The sequence below is a fragment of the Scatophagus argus genome, chromosome 2 (assembly GCF_020382885.2).
Source record: "Scatophagus argus isolate fScaArg1 chromosome 2, fScaArg1.pri, whole genome shotgun sequence".
In the NCBI taxonomy this organism is placed as follows: domain Eukaryota; kingdom Metazoa; phylum Chordata; class Actinopteri; family Scatophagidae; genus Scatophagus; species Scatophagus argus.
In genome coordinates, this window is record NC_058494.1 from 16,104,024 (window position 1) to 16,127,678 (window position 23,655).

The 23,655-nt window shown below is 41.6% G+C and overlaps 2 protein-coding genes across 8 annotated transcripts in view; one reads left to right on the forward strand and one right to left on the reverse strand.

The window, feature by feature from the left end:
* Window positions 1-568: 568 nt before the first annotated feature.
* haspin (histone H3 associated protein kinase) lies at window positions 569-11,131 on the reverse strand. 2 transcript variants are annotated; one of them, XM_046413888.1, is made up of 16 exons: window positions 10,617-11,131; window positions 9,809-9,955; window positions 9,519-9,656; window positions 8,548-8,685; window positions 5,981-8,036; window positions 5,394-5,532; window positions 5,079-5,230; window positions 4,680-4,868; window positions 4,148-4,233; window positions 3,810-3,872; window positions 3,635-3,726; window positions 3,329-3,408; window positions 2,602-2,690; window positions 1,934-2,076; window positions 1,737-1,839; window positions 569-1,023 (listed from the first exon to the last, which is right to left on the reverse strand). In XM_046413888.1, exons 1-16 carry the CDS (start codon window positions 10,853-10,855, stop codon window positions 822-824), a joined length of 4,056 nt encoding a protein of 1,351 aa, XP_046269844.1. In that variant the 5' UTR covers window positions 10,856-11,131; the 3' UTR covers window positions 569-821. The 2 variants fall into 2 exon arrangements, with proteins under 2 accessions (XP_046269844.1, XP_046269836.1); XM_046413880.1 differs by having other exon boundaries at window positions 8,548-8,688.
* Window positions 11,132-13,585: 2,454 nt separating this feature from the next.
* apbb2b (amyloid beta (A4) precursor protein-binding, family B, member 2b) overlaps window positions 13,586-23,655 on the forward strand; it is a 43,621-nt gene continuing 33,551 nt past the window's right edge. For 3 of the 6 annotated variants that reach the window (XM_046413925.1, XM_046413956.1, XM_046413960.1), the window contains exon 1: window positions 13,586-13,740. The gene's annotated coding sequence lies outside the window, so the exon portion shown is untranslated. The other 3 variants (XM_046413950.1, XM_046413935.1, XM_046413942.1) reach the window with 3 other exon arrangements.

Below are 23,655 nucleotides of genomic sequence, written 5' to 3' on the forward strand. Positions count from 1 at the left end.
GTGTACTGGTGTACAGAAAAGGGGGATAAAAAAGGCAAATTATATCATATTGTGTGAAATTAACAGGTGGAAGCTGCTCAAGATGGACTGGGGTTGAGATCAGGACTCTGTGTGGCCCAGTCAAGTTCTTCCACACCAGACTCATCCAGTCTTGTTTTGTGCACTGGGACACAGTCATGCTGGAATAGAAAAGGGCCAGCCCTCCAAACTGTTGCCACAAAGTTGGAAGTACAGCATTGTCTTGGTATACTTCACTGGAAGTAAGGGGCCCAGCCCAATCAGCTCCATACCACACCTGAATTCAACAATAAAGGGGTGTGTCCCACTACTTTTGTCCAGATAGTGTATGTGTAATTGTATATTGTGATTTTTTTGGCCCACCATAACAGGAGAAACTATAATCACCATGCCACTTTTCCATTTTCCTTGCATGTACCATTTTTCTGCACTTACATTTAGGATCCATAGAAAAGACAAGGAGACGTATCGGTTATAAAAATACGCAGCCAAGGCATGAAGAGACATAAATAAGCTTCAGTAACAAATGTTAAGACACATAAATACATCATCATGTAAATGTTAATTTTAATAACCTTTGTCAAATGACAATTCTGGAAATAGTACATTAAGTGACATTCATCTCTACTGTTGGGTTACAGGGGGATCAATAACAGTCAATACATGCCAGAGGCAATCAGTGATGACAGGCAGACTGCTGATAGGGAGGCCGGCTTGTGACGGAGACACAATACAGATTCTTCTCACTAAAAATCAGTCTGTGTGTGAGCATCCTCACACTTCATGTGTTTGGTGCTCACTTACTACTGAAACATGGGGCAGTTTTGCAGTGCCTCACTGGCAGATCTGTACTGGAGGACGTTGTCATAGAAACGAGTGAGCGCCTCTCGCATGTCCTTGGCACCCCTCCCTCCTGAGCCCCGGTACTTCATGGAAAGCAGCTTGGAGCACAGGTAGTGGAGCCACAGCACGTTGGTATGGGGGTGGTAGTTACTCCAGTTGTTCCTGAGATGACAAAATGAGCAGCGTAGAGTTAATAAATAACTTGAGACTTGTTTAACCAATAATTACCACCCAACCATAGTTATCACCCTCATATGTCCAATAAATATGAGGAAACTGACTGGCTTGGCTTAGACGGTCTGTTAAATCTTCTTTGTTTTGATCCTTAACAAACTGTCGTTGGCCAGCTGTTTTCAGTCTTTCTGTTAAGCTAAGCTAACCAGCTGTGGGCTGAAGCTTCATATTTAAACAGACAGATGTGAGAGCATTGTAAACCTTATCATCCAAGTATCAGCAAGTAACTCAATAAGCCCATGTCCAAAGATGTCAAACTATTCCTTTTGAGACAGAAATATTGGTATCAGTCTGACAAACTGCATATAAAATGCCTATCCCATCACTATAAACCATGAATGTGCGATGGGATCCATCTCATATAAGGGTGTATAATAAAAGCAGCCCTGGTATTTGGAATTTCTGACTAATCAGCTGATTTGTATTTCTAGAAGACATATCGATTTACCTCGGCCAGTCAAATCGATAAGAAGTTAAATCGATAAGAAGACCAACGTTGGCTCAGTTATCCCACACCTTCTGTTTCTTATTGTATGTGTTTAGTAGTATAAAGCTCCTTTGCCTTCAGAGCACAGAGAAACTCCAGTTACATGGCACACTGGCTGTTTCTCAATTTGGCACCGACACATAAAAGCACTGACCCATTCTCTTGTCTCATCAGTCTGTAGATATCAAACTGGTAATCCCCCTGGCCCATGAACAGCTCCTCGTCCTTTGAGATATCGCAAGACACCGTCAGATCATCTGCATGGAACAGAAAAAGGTTGATTTTATTTTAACAAGGCCAATTTAAGTGCAGAAAAATGACAGCTGAGGAAGTTAAAAAAAAGTGTCTGACCGATTTCTAGCCTAGAGAGAGAGTAGTCAATGATGCGAACCAGCACCCCTTTGGTTTCCAGAGAGTGGGCTGTTCCGTTCAGGAGGAAGCTCCCCCTCTTTTCCTTGGTCGGTTTGACAAGCACATTGCCCCAATGGAGGTCCCTGCAATGAGCAGCACAGGGGGATGAAGCGGCTGTTACAAGACACCAAACAAATCATCCATCACACTGACATCACATACACAACAAGTCTGCTGAATGACACATAATCTGGCAGTTATGAGTTTATCAAATATAATGTGTACAACTAAAGGAAAGCTTCAAAGCGTTTGGTGTCACTACATTTCTAAGGTCTGGTTGTGTATTGCGAGCTAACTTTTATTCCAAAATATCAGTATTATTGAAGCTGTTTGTATATTTATTTATTCACTCACATCGGTGGATCCACTGAAGATCAGACATCCACAGATGGTCATTATTATTATTATTTTTATTATGGGAAATTATTCTGTAAATATTCTAACAAATTCTTTGATCTTGATTCATCTTCAAATGATAGTAAATAGAACATGTTTGCATTTTGGACTTTTATCTGGACAAAACAGACATTTCATGCAGGAAGACAATTAGAGACACTATGATTTGTGATGTGTGTGTGTGTGGGTGTGTGTGTGTGTGTGTATTCTACCTGTGTTCAAAGTGAAGCTCCTGCTCAGCAACAGCCAAGGCAGCAGTAACCTGATGTAGGATGCTCTTTGCCACTCCCAGAGACATCAGCTTGACAACGCAATAAAAACTTAAATTAAACATTTGCACTCATACCACAACAGAACAGAATTTATAGGCTAAAGATTAGGAACAAATATATATTTTCCTTATTTTTCTGAAATAATTCTGAGATAAGCTCATCATTCACTTCTTCCTTCTTCTTTCAGCCATATCTCCAGCATACATATTGAAGGTCTTACTGGCATTAAGTTGTAATGACTCAATTCAAGGGAATACTTGAATTTTTATTCATGCAGTCTTTTCATTAATGTTAATGAGCACATTTCACAGCGAGTGTGCAAATGTAATGAATTAAAACTGGTGTAATGAGAGTGTAATGCTTCGGTTCTGAGTACTTGAAACCCTGGCTTCAGTAATGAAGAATTTAAACTAAAGTAATAAAAGGAGCAGCTGCACTTGTCTGCAGCCATACAAAACAAAACCGCAATTGTAAACATAACTGGGCCGAGACTTAATCAAACAGAGAGAGAGAGAGAGAGAGAGAGAGAGAGAGAGAGAGAGAGAGAGAGAGAGATGTTTTGAGCTGTGACTGACATGACTAATGAATGCTCAACATCACTGCAGAACACTGTGTGGCACAGAGAGAGGAGCTGCTGAGCTGCTGTTACTCCGATGCCTGTGCTTACCGTTCCATTGCTGTTCTCGAGGTCGATACCTCCAAACTCAAACTCCAGGATTATAAATAACTGATCCTTTTGAAAGCAATCTAATCAAAGAGAGGACAAGAGAGACCAGATGAAAGAAACCCAAAGCCTCGCCCTAGATATTGATTTTTGCTCCGTTAAAGGCAGACCATCAGGTAAAAAAACAATATCAAACAAAAATAAATTATCGACTACAACCTGAAGGACATGCTCAGATGCAATTCTCTGAACGAAGGAAGGCATATTTAATGTGAATGTTAAACATGAACAGGTTTTATTCTAACTGACCTGGTCTGTCATTCTCAGAGCTTTTCTGCTGGTCAAAGGCATCCCAAGCATTCAGGAAATCGGCAGGGTAGCAGCCTTGAACACAGTGGAGGCTGTGAGGGAACAAGTCACATTAACACTCAAACTGACTAACAGATGCTAACAGAGGAAAAGACAGACCAGACGGAGTGCTTACTCTTTGAGTCCAATAAATCCATGAGTCTGGTTCTGCTGCTTCTCTTTCAGGCTGCTCAGCTCCCTGACAGAAAGACACACACCCAGTGCTGTTTCTTTAGCTGCAGCCAGCTGAAGTACCGCCACAAGGTTTGCTACAAGGCTCATCGTTAGGTATCACTTAATTAAAACTTTCACACCTTGGAGACCTCCAGTAATTATCACAACAATAATAAAAAACAGGATTCCACCTTTGTTGTATCAGTTCTTTCATACTCATTTTCTGGAGGCAGACTACATCAGAGTATCCCAGCAAATTCAGCAGTGTGATGTGCAGTGTTGGTTTGTTGTACTACTTACTTTGAGATGATAATCTCATGCAGAATCTCTCCAAAGGTCTTCTGGTCTTCTCCATTCACTTTCTCACTGCCCTCTACTGGAATGATCTGTAAAGACAAGAACTAAATGTTGTAGTTGTAATCTTGACAGAGGAAACATACTGTTTGAAACAGAATTAAATTTCTAGTTTCTGAAAAAGTATTTTTAGACAGTTCTGATGGAGCTCAGGATTCATCAGGACAGCTGCTTTACTCCAATCAATTTCACTGCGCGATCCTGGACTGTGTGCATGATCTTTTGGGTGTGCAGAAGAACACAGAATATTAATTAACATGACAATATATCAAAATATTGATATATGACCCAGCCCTACTTAAAGCACACGGATTTCCCCTATTTACAATTTTCAAACCTTTTAAACACATTCTGCGTCAGCACATGAAATAAGTTCAGATGTTGTTATAATTATGACTCTCTTAAGGCAGACAAATGCCTCTTCATCTAATTAGTGACAAGCATAAATAGATGAATGTATATACCACAAAACACATACTTTGAGTGCAACGGTTTCTCCTGAGGCATTGGTGGTGGAGAAGACCTCACCAAAGGTCCCCTCTCCTATCTTCACACAATGTTTCATGCGCTGAGGGGGTATACACTCCTCCCAGGGCAGAGGGCGCTGTTGACCACATTCAGCATACACTTTCTCTGCATCCGACAGATCTGCATCTTCACACTCAACCTGTAAGAAAAGACAGGACGGAGGAAGTGACATGCACACACAGACATGAGGCTCCCAACGACTGTAATAACCCATTCACGGTCAAACAAGGTAGGAAAAAGTACTAAATAAAAATTCTTTTGTACTTGCCTGCATCAGTGTTTGCATGTTAATCTGTTACTTGATGGGAACTTATCATTAAGGAACATGGCAGTATGCGCATTCATGTACCTGGGAACTGCTGTTGAGCAGCTGTGATCGGAGGCCTTTGGGGAGCAATGACCGAAAGGGAGTGGCGAAGAGATCCTGGCTGACATCCACCAACTCTGCTCTTCTTGGAGAGCCTGACTCCCATGGACTTGATCTCCCTGGAGTGCACAGCACTAAAGAGAGGGAGGGATACAAGACAAGGAAAATGAAACAATGAAAGGGAAGATGGGAATCAAAGATCATAAACTTTAAATTAAATTTAAAAAAAAATGTTACTAGTTGCGAATAACCGGGAGATAAAATACAAAATTAGTGCTGCGTGTATGTTAGCCATGCCTTTGCGATGAACAGAGAGGGCAGCTTTGAGTCGGCTCCAGGTGTGTGTGTTTGGTGTGACGTCAGCCAATAGAGACGAGATGTTGAGCCGACTCACTCTCCCCGGGGTGGAGAAATTCATGGTGGTTCCCAACAGCTCCTACACACAGGACGGATGTCATAATTTAACAATAATGCCTCCACCTGTGTAGAGCTGTAGCACTGACATCTTATCAGCATCCATGGGATGGAAGTGAACAGAATTCTGCTTGTGGTATTGACAATTGACATTAACCCAATTAAAAAAAAAAAACAAACGAACAAAAAAACCAAAGTGTACTTCCACTGTCTCACTGAACTTTGTATAGGTTAGGTGACTTAGATTTTACTATCAAAAAATAATTTCCACTGAGTAAAAAACTAAAAAGGTTGAGAGTGAAGTTGTTTTTAAAGTTGATGTTCTATGATCTGTGTACTAACAAGCACATTTTATTCACGTTGCTTATTTTGCCTGACAAACATTACACATTAATCACAACAGTCAAGAAGCATCATTAGATAACCACATTTCAGCAGTATTGTGCTGTGTGAGTGAATGCTGTTCTCACCCTGGGCTGTTTGTGTTGCGTGGAGATGAACTCGTTGATGCTGCAGTCAACAGTCCTGTTGCCACCCGTCTGCGCGGTCCTGCTCCTGAACAAATGTGTGCTGGCGCCGTCTTTGTTCTTCCAGCGACTCACACTCAGACCACTCACACACGCCTTCCTGGACGTCCCAGATCTTTCCATGGACGTGCTCCTCCTTTTCTTTTCTTTAGGAGCCAGAGAGGTTTTTTTTCTTTTGTGGGGAACACAAGAGTTGTTGTTTACAACTTCTTTGTCTGAAGCAATCTTGTCTTCAGACCTGGTTGCACCTCTTTTTTTCATAATGACTTTCTTGGCAGCATTCGAGTGGTTAGTACCACTCTCAAACTGGTCATCGTCTGACATGCTTGCATGTGATTTAAGTTTTCTGTCTCTGAGCTGCAGAAATTCTTTCAACTGTGATAAAGTTAGTCTCTTTGTCTTAATAGTGATTTGGTCAGTTAGACATTTCTCCTTTAGCATCGCTGTGAGCCCTGCTGCCCTCTTTTCCATTTCTGGATCATCATACTGCACCTCAGCTGCTGAACTGCTGTTGTTTACTGGCTGTTGAACAGACGCCATTGTTGTGATTTCTACAGAATGCGTGTGATCTTCAGGGTCGTCAGTGTTATGTGTGTGGTTACTCTCAGATCGTTTTGCATCTGGAAGATCAGACTTTTCACCACAATACAAACCTTCCTCTTCCTGCTGCAGGGACCTTTTGAGTTGCTGAACAGTCATTTGTGACAGAGCCATTTTTTGGAGCTGAACTGTGCATTTCTGAGTGAGGCATTTCTCTTTTACTGCTACAGCCTCCTCTTCTGTAAATAGAGCTTGTAAGGGGCTGTTACCTGGTAATTGTGCACCCATGATAAACTCAATACTACTGTCTGTGTGGTGTGTAGACTGAACATGCAGCGCTAATGCTGACCGCTCCATGGGTTCCTTTGAAGATGAGTGTTCAGCTGAGTGCTTAGAGTCAACTACACTGTTAGTGCACTGACTGTCGGTCACTGAAGCTGCAGGTTCACAAGACTCGCTATTTATCGACTGTAAATAACTATTGGTCTTATTGTTTGTAACCGATAAATTAAGATTAAATGATGGATCAGAGAAACGTGAAATGTCAGTGGTTTGAATGCTGTGCACAGAGAGTGGATGTTCATTTGTTTGCTGGCTATGGTCCGAGCTTGAATGTTCCAAACAGGACGAGTAGGGTGTTTGACTGCAGAGCTGAGTCACAGTGAAGCCGTACAATCTTTCCAACTGCACAGTGCAGTGCTCGGTCAAACATTTCTCCTTCAGAGCCTGTACCAGCCACTCTAACCCTCCAGCTGCTGACACAAAGTGACTGCTGCATTCACTGTCATCTGTAGATATCAGATTTAGACTTGGTAATCCCCCAGCTTTCTTGGTTTTTATGTCTTCACGGTGGCTTTTGGCTTCCTCGCTACAGCTACTTCTCTTGCTTGAGCTCTTGGCCTCCATAAATAAATCAGCAGAAGCTTCACCAAAACTTGACTGTGGCTTCTCCTCAGAATGAAGCTCAATTGGTGGTGCAGAACGTGGTGTGAAGACAGGCTGCCCTGATGAATCCAGGTCCTCTTGGAACGTACTCAAGACACCTATACAGCTTAGTGACATGGATGGAGGGGTGGATTGGTCATTCATAGGTAAGGGTTTAAGATATGGCCGTTTACTGAAGGGGCCTGCCGAAGGTGTAGAGCAAAATATGGGTTTCCTGGGGCAGGGTTCAAGGCTGTGATCTGCCAACTCATTGAGGGATATCTCTTGGGAGGGGTTGGCAGCAAAGCTGGCAGTCCCTGCAGCATTCACTGAGTTCTCTGCACTTGACACCACAAATGCTGGGGGGTGCCTCCTCCTCTTAGAAGGCCAAACAATCCTACAAGAACCAGAGGCTCCAGAAGTGAAGTCATCAGAAGAGTTGAGTATACTGAGAGTTGCTTTAGGTAATTTGGGTTTAGCAGCAACAGCACGTCTGCGGCGGGTTACAAAGCGACCCGCAGAAGGAAGATGAACACTGAGAAAAAGAAGAAGAGGAAGAAATGTAACGTTTACAGCAATTACTGATTACATTCACAGGCATCCAGAGTGAAAACAGCCCTGTGTTAAGACTCTGCACAAGGCTGCAGCAGCTCAAGGTTTAACAGACACCAAAACACAGCAGAACATAAAATACATATAATACTCACAGACAGGATTTTGCAATTCAACTATTTTATCTTTTGTCACAAAAACCGCAAGGTAAACCATTTCAACAGTGCTCACTTCACAAAATAATCCATCAGGAATTTGCACTTGCATGTATTTAACTGACCAATGCAGCACCCTGCAGATAAAGTGGGGTCAAGTTTAACTTTTTTTGGCAGTCAACCCTGTATTTTCACCTTTTTCTGCCTGCTAGATTGACTACTTTCAAATGAAAGTAGCCAACTTTTTTCATGCAGAGCTAAAGTCAATCTGAACGCAGCTTTAGCTAGCAGACAGCTACTTAATGAGAGGATCAGCAAACCGACAGTCTGAATACTTACGTAGAGTCTGTCTTCATTTGAACTGAGTTTTTCTGACATTTTGTAGAGGATGTCGAGTCTTCCCTTTCACTGGTGCTTGAAAATTTCTGACCTCTTCGTCTCATCAAGACTCCTGAAACAGGCACAAGCCGGCTTTTCCTGCTGACATGCAGGGACAAAGAACATTTCAGAAATATATCAATACAAAAATTCCTGCTTCAGCAAAATTCCAGACACAAAGTTATAAGATCTTAAAGGGCGATTATTACAGCATTTCCAATTCACAACAAGATAAACAACTAGGGATGAGAGATAATTCACTATTATCATTTCTCAGTTTTCAGTGGAATTGTATCACAATATCTCTGTGCCGCCAACAATCTCTACAAATCAAACACTTAGAAGGTTGCTTAGGCCACAGTAAGAATATGGGCCTGCCAAACCTACAGGCAGAGGTAACATCTGCACACAGACACAACAGAAGGAGGATCAAACCTGGGAACCAAGTTAATATCTGAGAAGTACATTGTGTAAATCAGTTTGTCACTGTATCAAATAGTCAGTTGCCAAAAAAACAAATCAACAAAATGTTAACAACTCAAAACTCTGGATTCACCTTCTCTAATCAAGATTTGAAGCTTTCCTCTGTATCATAAAACTGAGTTGCTTGTATTTGTGGACAGCTGATCAGATAAAACTTGATTTGAAGACATCATTTCAGGGTATTTAATACCACTAACGAATATTTGTCATTATTTCTGTCATCTAAAAGATCTGAGATAAAAATGCAGCATTCACAATAAATGATGGGTACTGTACGAACTGTCGAAAACAGCGAAATCTGCTCAAATGCTGAAGTCCTCTGTTATGACCAGTAATGTCTATCAGACACTGTGGTAGGAACACACACATACACAAAAAAACAAACAGAAACACAAAACTTCATGCTGATGACTCCTTGTGTTCTGCTTGTGCTCATTTGGTGCACAGACCTGGTTGTCTTTTTCTGCTGAGGGGGAGAGGACCTGCTGATGTTCTCCTCATCACTGCTGGTCTCTGTCAGACAAGTCATGGCTTTCCTCTTGGAAGGATGGACTGCTCCACTCCTGGAACCACTAGTCTTCTTCTCTCTAATACATTAAAAATTCAAACCAACTGATGAACAACAAAGGATATAGAGCATGCCATGGTATATCAGAGGGAAAAAATAAACAGAAAATGATGCACATTAATGAAATTATAATATCACTCAAAAATACCAGGTGCAGGTTTGTTCACAGACCTGGTCATCCTGTTGTGCTGAGCAGGCTGAGGACAGGTAGGAGACGGGATATTATCCTCATTAAAGCTCTTTTCAATGAGACACAGCATGGCCTTTTTCTTGGCAGGACGCGTTGCTCTATGACTGGAAACACTAGTCTTCCTCTTTCTATGACATAAAAACATATGAACACGTTAGGTGCAGTAAAGAAATGGTATCAAGGGGAGGTAGGTGGGGTTGGTGCACAGACACCAGGTCTCACAGGGCCACATTTTGTTTTTATTTCCAAACCACGTGTACCACTGATTGAGCATTTAGATATCTTAACCCTTTCGGCACAATAGCAACATAACAGTCAGGGGTTTGTAATATTTGTATTCCAAACATTTTACAGTTGAGAAAGTTGTCAATACACAGTGGTTGGCAGACTTTGTTATTGCCGCACTGTTTCTAAATGACCTCAAACATCATTTCTACGCTGCAGCTGTGTTAAGCCTATTGGGTGACATACAGCATGTGCTATTTTAGCTTGTAACTATAGTGATATATCAATAATATGAAGGTAGTAACAGCTTTTGGTCAAGCTCTAACTTGAAGAAAATCATTTTAAAAATTACTGCATTTAGCAAAACACTTTATTCTACTACATAATAACTACGTACAGTTCCCCTAAAAACTACCACGACTGACAGTATCGCCTCATGAAAATAACTCAATCAAATAACAATATAGACTGAAGTGGGGAAATCAATAAGACAACGCATTAAAATAAAGAATCACAACTAGAAGGATGCAACGGGACTCTCCTCGCATCTTTACTTCAACACACCTTATCTTCGTAGGTTTTGATGGTTCAAACACGGAGGTGTCACCGTCTGTTGACCGTGTACTATCGAAGGCCTGCTTGCGGTTTTCAGGTGATATCCAGGCGGAGACCTTTCGGATCTGCTTGCCATATGTCTTCATAAATAACGGCTTTAAAGGCTTCATGTTTGAAATTGCAGCTATGAGCGCACTAAAATGCCAAATAAAACAAATTTCACCGAGCAAAGAGGTGTTTAAAAGCATATAAAGTCACTAATCTAGAGGTGACCAACGTTAACATTAGTCAGTCAAGTTTAGCCAGATAGCTCGCCTTTTTAGCTGGTTAATAACAACTCGAGCTTTGACTATATCGACGTCCTTACAACTTATTAACGGTGCTCGACGGAACTCGCTGAAAGCCCTCTAAATTTCTGTTTTAACCCATTCTCAAAACTGACATTTTTTCAATCGGTCATTTGTTAAATTGTCTGAATCCGCTCGAACCGCTTCTTGTTCAAACTGCTGGACACCGTTGATTGGTTAACAACCGGTGATGATGTCATCACAGCGCCACCTGGCGGACTGGAGTATATACTTCATGGTGCTGGAGGAGAGAGGAAGTACCAGAATCTCTTTTTTTATGTGCACATATACGTACGCAAATCTCCAGCACGTGTATGGAGTTGTAATATTTAGTTTTACACGATATCGTTGTAAAGAATGATCTGTTGTTATTTTTTCAACGTTGACATGATTATACCAGTACATCTACATACCACATGTCAGATGCAATGTGAGCACCACTATACCTACAAATGGCAAATTATATGCTTTATAGTGTTAAAGGCACAGTTTGCAAAATGTACATATCATCACTTTCAAATTGCTTTTTTTTTGTCTTTTCAAATCTAAATCTAAACATGTTGTATGTACTTTACATATATATACATGCATATACTATACATAACCACCACCTTCATGCAAGTAAAGTAACATAATCCATTAATCATTCAATATTGATTCCAGCACCCTTTTCACTCTGCACCTATTTTATTTTCCTTTACAATTTACAGAAACAGAGAGGGCATCTACTTTTTCCTTCCTACTTACACGTATATAATAGTTCTGTGTTTAATATGTGTTCAGCTTTCTGGTCCTTGATTTTTCCCTATACGTCTATGTGTATCTGTCTATAAGTTGTTATTGGACCTGGCTCTAAGTAGTCTTTACACTCAGAGCTCAAAACTGGGGTTAAATACCTTTTCGTGCTGTGTGCCCCACGTACTTGGACAACAACTGTGATTCTGATGTCATGTTGTTTAAATTTGTCTACGGACTAATACTGTCTCAAACTGGAAGCAATTTAAGTAGACAATGAGGTAGTTTGAACGCCATCCTCTGACATATACATCTCTATGACCATACAGATACAGTAAACACTGCAGTAAACAGATTTAACCACCAGGTGTCATTATTTGTGCACCGTGGTCACATTGCAGCATTTATTTTAGATATAAGTTCAAATAAAAAAAAAACTTTAAAAATCACATTTGGTGACACAGTGATCTGTGGTGTGTGTTTTTGTTATGCAGGGACCCTTTATGCAAAGCCATGATTTACACTTTGTTGAATCTTTTTCCTACCTCCCATGCCATGGCTGATTTCCATTCATTTTTGCAGGCAATAAAAATCATCTTGCAGAGACTTGAGAGCTGCTAAAAGGTAATCGAATTACCTATCTCATATACAACTCCAAAATGGCCAACAATAAAAAGCTGTTTACCATTTAAGTGCTGTGGGACTGTGGGTTGATTAGATTTTATGCAGCTCTGTTTTCAGAATGGAGAGGGCAAGACGGATGCACTTGTTTTTTTGTTTGTTTGTTTTTCTGGAAGGTTATTTAGCATATCTGCGTGACTTTCCCATAATGCATGTAGGTTAGCCTATCAAAGCTTGATTACAGTCAGCTTAATTTGAGTCCAGGTGCCTCTTTATACATGAGAGATACACACAGTAATTACTTCTGTTCTTTTTTATATAATCTGTGAGCTCACACAGTGAATCTTGCTGACTTAGCTTTTCCCAAACAATAGATGTACTCATTCCACATTAAATGCTCCTTTTATCGCTGCTTGTTAGTAAATTTAAATCACAGCACTACTATATGCTACCAACTGCTGCCATGTGTGATGCTTTTGTGTTGTTCATTTTGTAGTTATTGTTGGGCTGGGGGATCTGGAGAAATCAAATTTAAGAATGTATTTATTATCCATAAATTAATTGCCAGTACAGCTAACAAATATAAGTGAGCTTCCTCCTTACATGATTATTGTAATCATTATTAGGCTGAACAACTGGGTAATAACAATCTTTACAAACTTTAATTGTACTGACTTTTCAAATAATCTTGTTATTTTGGACCATATTTTAATAAAAATGAAAGTTACAGCAGCTCTATCCTGCTCATATATAACCTGAGGTATGACAGATTGGAAAGGAAAGATATACTACATTTACATTTCTACATTATGTTTTGGTTTTATCAGTACTAACTGCTCGAGTGTACTGTGGTACTGTTATTGTAACCTCGCTGTATTCTGATATTTCCTGTTTATTTATATACTGCATATTAATATAGGCCTATCATTTATTGTTATGCTTGATTGTAGCTATTATACGCACGCACAGCTTTATCTATAAGTATAGACCTATATCTCAAACCTTCATCTAAAGTGTCAGTTTGATCTTGAAGATCAAGAGCACTTTCTTATTGAACTTATGAATTTTTTTAATTTGCGTGGGAGAAGAACATTAAAAACTGCCCAACACATAGAAAACTTTCAAGTTCGCAGATGACCTTCTTCTTTTCTTTTTGCTTAATGTTAATTGTAAGACATTTTGAAATGAAAGGATTCGTTTATAGCACCACTACAGGATAAAATCACGACATTATAAAGAGAAAAAATAAAAAATAGTGACAGAGGAGCGTTTGCTTCCGGAGCAGCGTCCCCCGGTTCCCCCTGTCGGAGAACCGCGGCATCTGGGAGGGAGGAGAAGCAAAAAAAAAAAGAAACAAGCCTAGAGAAAACGTTGGGGAGGAGAAAAAGACTGGAGCGCAGCGAGGAGGACGTGAACACACCGGAGAGGAGGTGAGTGATGTGGTATGCCGAGAATTTTTCGTTTGAACACGCGGAGTTGTGGCCGTTACAGATTCCCTCATCTGGAAACGCGAATAACTTTCCATATTCTTCAGGGCGACGCATTGCTTTGGCATCCGAGGGCCCCGCTGTGTTGCAAACAAGTCGCGAAGGTGGGGGACAGGAGACTGGGAGGCTGCGCCGGCAGATGGGGCATTTACGGCACCCAGCGTGTGTTCGTTTGAGTTTATTGTCAGATTTTGTTGTTCCTGTGGTGTCCGTTGAACGAGTTCTCTCTTACCGTCAGTGAAGGCAACGTTATTGAGACGTTGTCGCGAGCGGCCAGCCGTCGACCACCGTTTTGCCTTAAGGTTAGCTACTGCAACTCGACTGCTATGTTAGCGATTTAATGGGGAAACGCTTGAATGTGGCTACAACAGAGCTTTAAAGTAACGTTTCTGAAACCTTACGACTCTTAAACCTGTGCTGTCTCCATGCAGTGGGCCTGTCAGCAGGTAAGCGGTTGGTAAACTGAACACCAGTCGTCCATTCATAAGAAGTTAATCAACAACCAGACAATAGGAAAAATTATTGATGCCTCACAACAGCAAACATCTTCATATAGAGTAAATATTTAGTTTCATACTTATTATTATCCTGTATGGTGTTAATCCTTGTCGCGATGTCTTCAGTAAACGTTTAAATATGTAAACTGGGATTAACCTTTCACGTCTTTTCCAAGTTTTTTTTTTTTTTGGTTGTGCTGTTTTTGCTCACTAACCAAACTAAATATGCTGGTGAGGCCTTTTGAACAGCGAATTTCTGTTAAGCATTCATTTATGTTTTTCATTGCACAACAATTTGGTAAATAGTAAAACCAAAACCAAAGATATTTAAATTTTTTCCTGTGAAATTTTCAGATTGAAAAGTGTGAAAAGCATCCTATTGCTTAAAAACTGTTGTGAGCAATTATGAGCTATTTTGCTTGATCTTTGACTTAAAGAAATAGTCTATTATCAGAATTGTTGTCCATTGATTTTCTGTTATTTCACTAATTGTTCGACTAATTGTTTCAGCTCTAGAAGCTTGACAGGTCAGTTTATCGTGTCCTTGTTTCCCTCTCAGAGATGCTCCAGCTCCTGACTCAGGCCTGAATCCTGTGTCGTGTCCCGTGTATGTCTCTGTGCTGAGCTGCAGTTAAAGTAATAAAGAGGTTCTTTGTGACACCAACAAGCATAAAAGAGGGTATTCTCTTGACTTGCGCACATTATGTGTAATATTCTTGGGGCTATAGGCCATGCAGGCTCCTGAGGGGGAGGTGAGGCTGAGGCTTGTACTGGCGCATGGGGCTGGTTGGACACAGCCAGCTAATCGTTTCCAGCCTTGCTCTGCTAGTGTCTGCCAGACCCACGAGATAATATGCCTGTTTGTTTTATAAAAATACGGAGCCACTTAATGGCTTGTTTATGTCGTGTGATTTAAGGAGTCTAGAAAATGATGTGGATACATTTCCTGTTTTATTGGAGATAGGGAGGGCAGATACTGCTATATTATGATTATGCAAACAAGACGTAGCTGAAGATTTGATGTTGGCTTTTCCTTTCAAAGCTTTAATAAGGGCTGGCGTTGTTGTGTCGTGAGAGAGTATGAACATGTGAAACAGTTCATGCAGTCTTCTGTGTTTGTTTCCGTGGAGTGGGGAGGAACACTGAAGTTGTTGACAACAACACGAATTACCGAAGGACCTGTCTGCCGTTTTTGGAGTGCACCGCTGAGGTTTCTCTCACACATCGTCGTCCTGCCTTTGCCTCACGGTAACGGGGGCACTTGTGTATTTATTTTGCATCTTGTTTGCACTCGTGCGTGTGCTTCCTTAGGTGTTCATTGAGAAGGTGTGTTCAGAAGGCATTCTTGACATAAAGCCTAATCTGTGGTAATGCCATGTATTATATCTGAAAACCTTCTACTTTATGATTTAGTGTAAACACTGATGGCAAATAGTATTCACTATTTTCAGCAGTGGTTGTGGTGATTTTATGAGAATTACTCTGTGGTAGTGGTTTGCTGAGTTTAATAGTGAAATCCACAAGAATGAATGTGTCACTGGCTGTACCACCATAGCTGAAATGGTGCACTGTCATCCTTTCTCCTTCTTCGTCACTGCCTGCCTACTTTTCCTCCCTTCCTGTCTATCCTTCCAGCCTCCTTGCTCTGCTGGCTCGCTCTTCTCTCCAACCTGGCTCTGGTCTGCAGTGTGTGTGTGTGTGTGGATACATGATGTCATTGCTAATTGCCAAGGGCTCTTGGGCTGTTCAGTTAGTTTATATTCTGCCCTCTCCCCCTTTTCTGCTGTTTTTTTCACTTCATTACGCTCCCTCCCTCTCTGTAACGTTTCTATAGAACATCAGGAGTTGCTGAGTATGGAAAAAGTGACTTAGACATTTATGGGCCCAGTTATTGGCCAAGCACTGCAGACTGTTTTGCTGTGTTCGTGTGTGCGTTTTTGTTTAGTTTTGGTATTACAAAAGTGCCTCGTTTTCAAGATGGCCTCTGTCAGCTTTGTGAGATGCAAAATAAAGGCGGCACTCATGCATTTAATAAAACTGTACATAGTGGACCTGAAAGGGACAGAAATAGCAACTCGGTAATGTCAACTGTCACCTTGTGAAGCTGCAAGCATGTCAGACAACCCAAAAATACCCCGCGATATCTTAGCTAGCCCCAAAGTGCTTTGCAGATTGGATGTAATTATGTTGGCCAGGCTATAAATGTGTGTGTGTGTGTGGATGTGTCGGGTGTTGGGACTTTCTTGCCTTGCAGCACCAACCTGTTAGTCTGTGTGTGGTCGAGGTCATGCACAGCAGCTGATGAGAAGGGATGGTGAAAGTGTGCATGTGTGTACATGTTTGTATGACTGTGTGTGTGTGTGTGTGTGAGCAATCAGATAAAGAGTATGGAGATCTGTTATCAGCACCCTGCTTCCCCTGTGAAACAATACCACTGGTCCGCCCTTGACCAAACCAGTCTGTGTGTGTGAGTTTGTGTGTGCTGGCATGTGCATATTTGTGTGTGTAGACCAGATTGGACAGATGAATGATGAATTAAGGACAGTGAAGGGTAGGCTCATCCCAGGCTGTCAAGTTGGCAAGATAACCAGACTGCAGTTTGTTTGTGTGTATTTATGTGCAGTGGTGGTCGGGGAGGCTGTATGTGTGTGTTGTCAATCTTTTCCTCGATCTCATTCTCTTCATTTTCTCTTTCAGCCCCCTATCGATGCCTCTCAATAGGGTTATTGTGCCCGCTGTCAGGCAGGCTGCAGTGTGTGTCTGTGTGTATCTGTGCATTGTTGTTGCAGGGAGCAGACAGCCGTGAGGTGTGTTTGAACAGAGAAGGAGCACAGAGGCCCTGTTCATCCTGTAGGGTGTGAAACCGAATGATTGTGCCCCCTTTTCACTCTATCCGTCTGTCACTCTGTCTGTCTCGCTCTTTCTGTCTCCCTTTTTGACAGTTTTTCAACCACATGCTTGATCCTCATTGCCTGCTTTTCTTTGTTTGTGTGTGTCTGTGTGTGCGAGTGCTGCTGTGTAATGTGTCAGCTCCTGGCAGCCCTCACTGATCGGCTGTCTTCTTGCTGTCAAATCTGCCTTGTGATTGGATCGTCAGTGTGCATGTTATTCTGCCTACAAATTACCTGTGGAAACGGGCGAGGAGAGACGAGTTTTCGTCTTTTAAAGGGAGCCCCACTCGCAGACACACACACACACACACACAACCTTTCCCACTCTTTTGTTAATATGTTTCTCTATCTGATGTTGTCGTTTCCACATCGCTGCACTTTCACATGTAAACCCCTCCATCACTCCCAGTTCAGCTGCATAAGGGTTTTCTGTCTCTCTCTGTGACCTTCCTCTCGTACTTTTTCTGACTTTCAAACATGCACACATGCGCGCACACAGACACATGTCACACATGCGCTATGAAAACCACAATGTGATGAAAGAGGCTGCAAAGGCCAGAGCTCCAAGTGCCTGTATAAGTTGACCTACTACGGTGAGTTCAAGGATTTCATCTTCGCTGTCTGAAAACAAGGATGGACTCATAGTTGAGTCTGTGCTTCACTTCTTTTTTCTTCCAAGCTTGCTGCACACACTAAGAACACCTGAGTGGATGGACAGATGTTCAGCTCTTAGTGGGAAACCCCGCCTACTCCAGGTGTTTGCAGGGGCAAGAGGCCATGGACTGTGATAGAAGGGCATGCCAGATAAAATATTTGCAGCACACTGATAATTAGAAAGCGTGCACTGTGCTGTTCAAAACACATTGCAATTACTGTTACAGTGTGAAGGATTAGTGACTGACTGATGTTATTTTTTTTTTTTTTTTGCATTTTCTACTGATAAAGGACAGCAGTTAGTACCAGGACATATTAGACTGTGTAATCATTGTGTTGCCCTTCAGGTTAGCAAGTTTCACTGAATTGGCTCACTGTTTGTGTTTGGATTGTGGTTGCTTGTGGTGCTACAGTGGGTATTCCTTTGTAGCCTCAGTTCTTAAACCTTTACGTCTACAACTTCTTCATTTGGCTTTCCTTTGTTATGTCTCAGTGTTTGCGATGATTGTGTGCTTGTAGTTCACATGATTAGATGTATTTGACATCAGTGAATTTAGCTGTTCGTTGGTGATGTTCATCAGTCAGAAACTATAACCATAACAACAGACATAAAGCTTATTCCAAAGGGGAAATATTAATGCATGCTCAACAGACTAGTTGAGGTGGGGCAAATAATTGATACATTATCAATACCCTGGCAATGCAGATTGCAGCTTGCTTTACTGCATGCAGCAGGAGCTGTTGTGCTTTCTGCCTGGTCAGCCTTTCTGCCACTTTACGGGTGTTTTTATATTTGAGCAGCAGCAAACGCATGCATTGTTATGTGTAAGTTAGAAAGGTTCAGATGCATTTCTACTCATTTTTTTAACTCTGTTGTGTAAAACTGAAAGCACACATGGAAGTCAGTAAAATCCAAAACAACAAATATGCGCATTTTTTTGTTTGATTTTTATTTCCACATATATTGTGATGAATTGTAGGTGGCTGTTGCAATAAATCCACATGCAAAATGGGCTGTAAAGTGGCACCATCATCATCATAGACAGAGCATGTTATACATTGAAGAAATAAGCAGCATTATGAAGATGCCATCTTGGTCTCTAAATAGGAATGGGTATTTTTCTGCTGATGATGCAATATTTTGACATTAGCTGTATGAAACTATAATCCCTGTGTTTTAGCACTGAGTTAACTTGTCTTGCCATGGTAAAACTGAACAGGTGATTAACTGCCCTGTCATATGATCAGTTTACTTAATTGATGACAACCTAAATGCTGGACACAACTACATGGTATTTGTTGTGTGAGATACTAACACTGCTTTGTTTCTTTAAAGGTTAGTGTCTTATTTCAGAAAGTGTATTAATTTGTCTGTTGGGGGAGGTGGTATTGTCTCCTTGCTCCTCTATAAAACACTGCTGGTAGCTATGGATTTCTCAAACTAAGAACTTACTAGAACTATTATTCCTTCTGTTGTGACCTTCATAGGTGAGAGTTTGTGAATTGTGTGACGCTCATTCCTGTCTTATGAATGCACAGGATGACAGGTGATAGGAATGTTGAATCACGAATCAATGTGGTAATTTCGGTTCCCGACCAGAAAACTTCCTTTTCATCCTATCCTGTGGTGGAGTAATTATAAGTTAACATCTGTGGTGCGGATGTGTTTTAATTCTTTTAGTGTGATTCATATAACAGCAATAACATAAAAACAGTTTTATGATGGCTTTGTATAGCTGAACAGTGTGACTTTGATAAACCACACGCGCGTTGGAATTTGCCTCTTGGCTTTACCCTGACTTGGCAGTACAAGTGGAGAGGCAGTCTTGGCCCTGTGCGTGTTTGCTCCAAAGCCTGGCGGTGCAGTGCTGCTCCACCAGCCCTGGTCAGCTAGCTGTAACATCCCCGTCCAAAACCAATGCCCTGTCGGAGAAGAATACCCTGCTAATGTCGGGGAAACAACAATGCGAAGCGAGAGAAAACGGAGAGAGAAAGAGACGGTCATTGTGTGAGAGGAAGAGACGACAAGCACGAGGGAGGGGGGAGTGATTTAAAGTATTGAGAGGGAGCGATCATTGCAGTGGTGTCTGTGGGTCTTTTGGCAGAGATGGGACGTTCCTTTTCTGATGAGTCACTCTCCCTCTCTGATCTGTTTTCTCTCCTTACATCTCTGGTTCTTATGCCGGTACCCTCTTTCCCCTCCTCTCTTGTTTTCTGTCTTTTCTTCTGACTGTCTTTCTCCTTTTGAAGTAGTCGAGTTTGGTTATTAAGACACAACAGTCAGATCAGACTGTAGCCTGTAATATCAATACAATCTTGTGACATTATCATGGAGCAGCTTGCCAAAGCCCTTGAAATGTGAGATTTAAAGGCCATGTTGAACACACACACACACACACACACACACACACACACACACACACACACACACACACACACACAGCCTAAGTAAGAGCTGTGTTGTCTGTGTCTAGACTTCCCTGTCCTCTCGGATGTCCTGTCACATCTCAGCTATATATAGGACACATCCTCTCCTGCTTCTTCCTCTTGCCTTGGATCCATCAGGCCTTTTGTGCGTGTGCTTGTCTGTTTGCCTGTCTGTATGTTTTCACTGAGAAAGGACAGAAGGGATTTTAATACACATGACTGGCTTCCATCAATACAGAGAAAGATGAAAAAGCTGTAATGCTTGCAATCAAGGAAGCAACTATGAATTGTGTTAGGCAAGCTATCTTTGGTGATGAAAGAAAACACTGGGAGCTTGAAGTTGCTGATTGTAAAAATATAACCATAAAAATATATAACCTCATTTGATACGTGCCATTTGATGCCTCTGTGGCGCACTGCAGGCATCAGATTTGAAACCCTAACACCACCAAGCAAGCAGTATTTTGGAAAAATGTGACTATATGTCATAATCATATTCTTCAGCAGCAGGAGACACTGTGTGGCATATTTTTTTTATAACTATGCTGTGATCAGCAGACATTTTATGGTGGTATTTTCACCTGATATTATAAGAGTTAACTGAAGTGACTGCTCTGCAAGGTCAATGTTACAGTAACCAATGGAGGCCACATTTTATTGATAAAGAAAAAGCAAGAACCACAAACGCATGACATATCAAATCACAGATGTGCCTCTACTTGTTGTTGTCTGCCTCTGCTCCTGGCACTGCTTGTTGCCGTCAACGGCGCGTCCAGGAAAGAGCTGTGGTTTCATTACAGCGAAGCCGCGCTGGCTGCGCGACTGGCTCATGTGTGTTCCTCAGAGGGGAGCAAACTGTAAGGGCTGAAACGGGAAACTTGCCTCCTCTCTGTGTGTTTTGCTTGGTGTCAGTGTGTTCTCAGTGTACTCTTTCTCCCCCTCCCACGATCTCCCCTCACCCACAGGAAAGAGGGGCTGGGTGAAGCGGGGAGGAGGGGGGGGTGTATCAGGGAATGGGGGGAGGGTTTTCAGAACATTCCCTCCCAAGTTTCCCAAATCCAGGAAATCATCTCTTGCATTAAATGTTTCTTTTCCACGTCACAGGATCAGTGTGTGTGTGTGTATGGGGTGTGATCTTAGAGTTTTAGAAAATCTTTGTCACCTCCAGTAGTGTTTTGACTGCAGTAGCTGGAGTTAAGTCATCAGGAATAATCAGTGTTTGCTGTAACTGTGCTGCCAGCATCTGTCACAATCAGGAAGTGTTGAGGGTGCTGCAGGTTTATAAGTAACTTTCTGTAACTCTGTCACAGGTGACTCATTTTTACTTAAGTATATGCATATAGACCTCTCACTCTCACCTTTGCTTGTATTTCATTTACCATGCAGAGGATTGTGGTTTGCTCAGGTTCAGCGACTGAATGGTGCACACACATGCCCTCACCTCGTATCTGTGTGTTTTGTCTGCTGCTTTTGTTGTCTAATTAGCAGCTTTTTTTGCCCCCAGTTGCAATGACCCACCCACCCAAAGAGGAGACATGCCTGAGATTCTTTGGCACACCCTGAAAATTCCTCACTGTTTGCCTTTCTTTTGTGGTCATTTTTGCCTCTTGCTTTCCTGCCCGTGGAAACCATACCAATGGAAAATGTGATACCTTTAACTGTATGTACAGAACATTGAGACGTTCATAAATTCACACACAAACAAAGCGACTGTAGTGTACGTTAACTCTGAATATAGAAGTGGAATTACAGTGAGCTTATTTGTGACTGTTCTTCACTCAACTATACATGGCTGACTGCAAGGACAGTGTGTGGCCATGGGAGACAAACCATAGAGCTGTGTGTGTGTGTGCACGCATGCGCGTGCGTGTGCATGTGTTTGTTTGTCTGTAAACAAGATTGTTTGTTTAAGCTGTGGCCTCAGCCAAAGTGTTACTTTGTCTTTGTTATTTCCCGTTATTGACAATACAAGGATGCACACACACACACAAACACACACACACACACATACACACCCACTCACACACACACACACTCTTTGCTGTTCGACCCTCCCGCTCTTATTCTGGAACCAGATTCTGTAGATGATTCCTGTGTTCTTTCCAGATTCTTCATTGATGTGGTTTGTAGACACATGCGGACACACACACACACACACACACACACACACACTGAGCTTGGGGATACTTCTTTTATTCCAATTTGTGTGCACCAAACTGATTGAAGTGCATTTCACTGATAACCTCTCAACAAGCCCCAAGTGTATAACAAAAACAAGAGAGTTGTTTAGAAAAACAGTATAATTTCTGTGAAAGATTATTCTAATAAGTTAAAGTATGCAACACCAGAATAACTAATTAAAAGCTAGCAAAACTAGACATATTTTGAATGTAAAAATGATTGCTCAGATTTCCTTTTTGATATTGTTTTAGAACTTTAATCCACAGTTTGGAAGCCTAATTGCGTCATAAAATGCTGCTTTGCCACTTTTCTTATGACTGTAGTTCTGAAGAACTAACAAACCTACACTTAAGGATCTGAGGGAACAAATAGGTGACTGAAACAGCAGGGATTCTGCAATGCTTCCAGCTCCTAAACCATTTAAGGCATCTATAATAATTTTGAAAAGCCTTTAACCTCTCAAAAGGACAATAGTATAGATTTTATAATAGACTACATAGAAGAAAAGATTAAGTTTTACATAGTGGTTGGAAACTGAAGAGCTGTCTAGTTATTGCAGTTTATGTATTTGCTTAGCAGCTTCCCAGCCATGTAGTGGAAGTTGTTTTCAGCTGGACCCCGCCTACTCTTGCAGCCAGTGAAAATAAAGCCAAGATCTTGGAAGATTGCCTGTTATTGTACAACTGGCTTACACGTTCACGTCCTGATCCAAAAGTTAGAAAAACACCCAGTTGTGTTTCCTATCCTGCTTGCTTTTCCCTGTTGACATGAATCCATCCATTATGTTTCTTTGATGGCCTGTCCTCTAACTGTGACAGTTTTGCTTTCTTTTTTGGTAACAGATGGAGTTTCACACGAGCAGAGGGGGCGATGAGAACAGAAGGGGAAGAGGGGCTGTAAATCAGAGTTGTAGAGAGAAATGGGTGGTTTTATGAGAGTTTACAGACCTTCTTCACTTTTAATGAGAACAGACAGCAATTCTCTTCTGCACAAAGGGAAGAGGGAGAGGGCGGGGTGAGAGGTAGAAGATGGATGTAGTCGAAGCTGGGAGAGGGAGAGGAAGAGCAGAGGAAATGGTCAAGAAAATGGGATAAAGGAAAGAGGTAAAAGTCAAGTGGGATTAGCAGAGGAACTGCAATGGCGAGAAAGCCTTGAGAGGGAAGGGCAGGAAGGAGGGATGAGAGGCCTATCACACTGTTGGCAGGCAC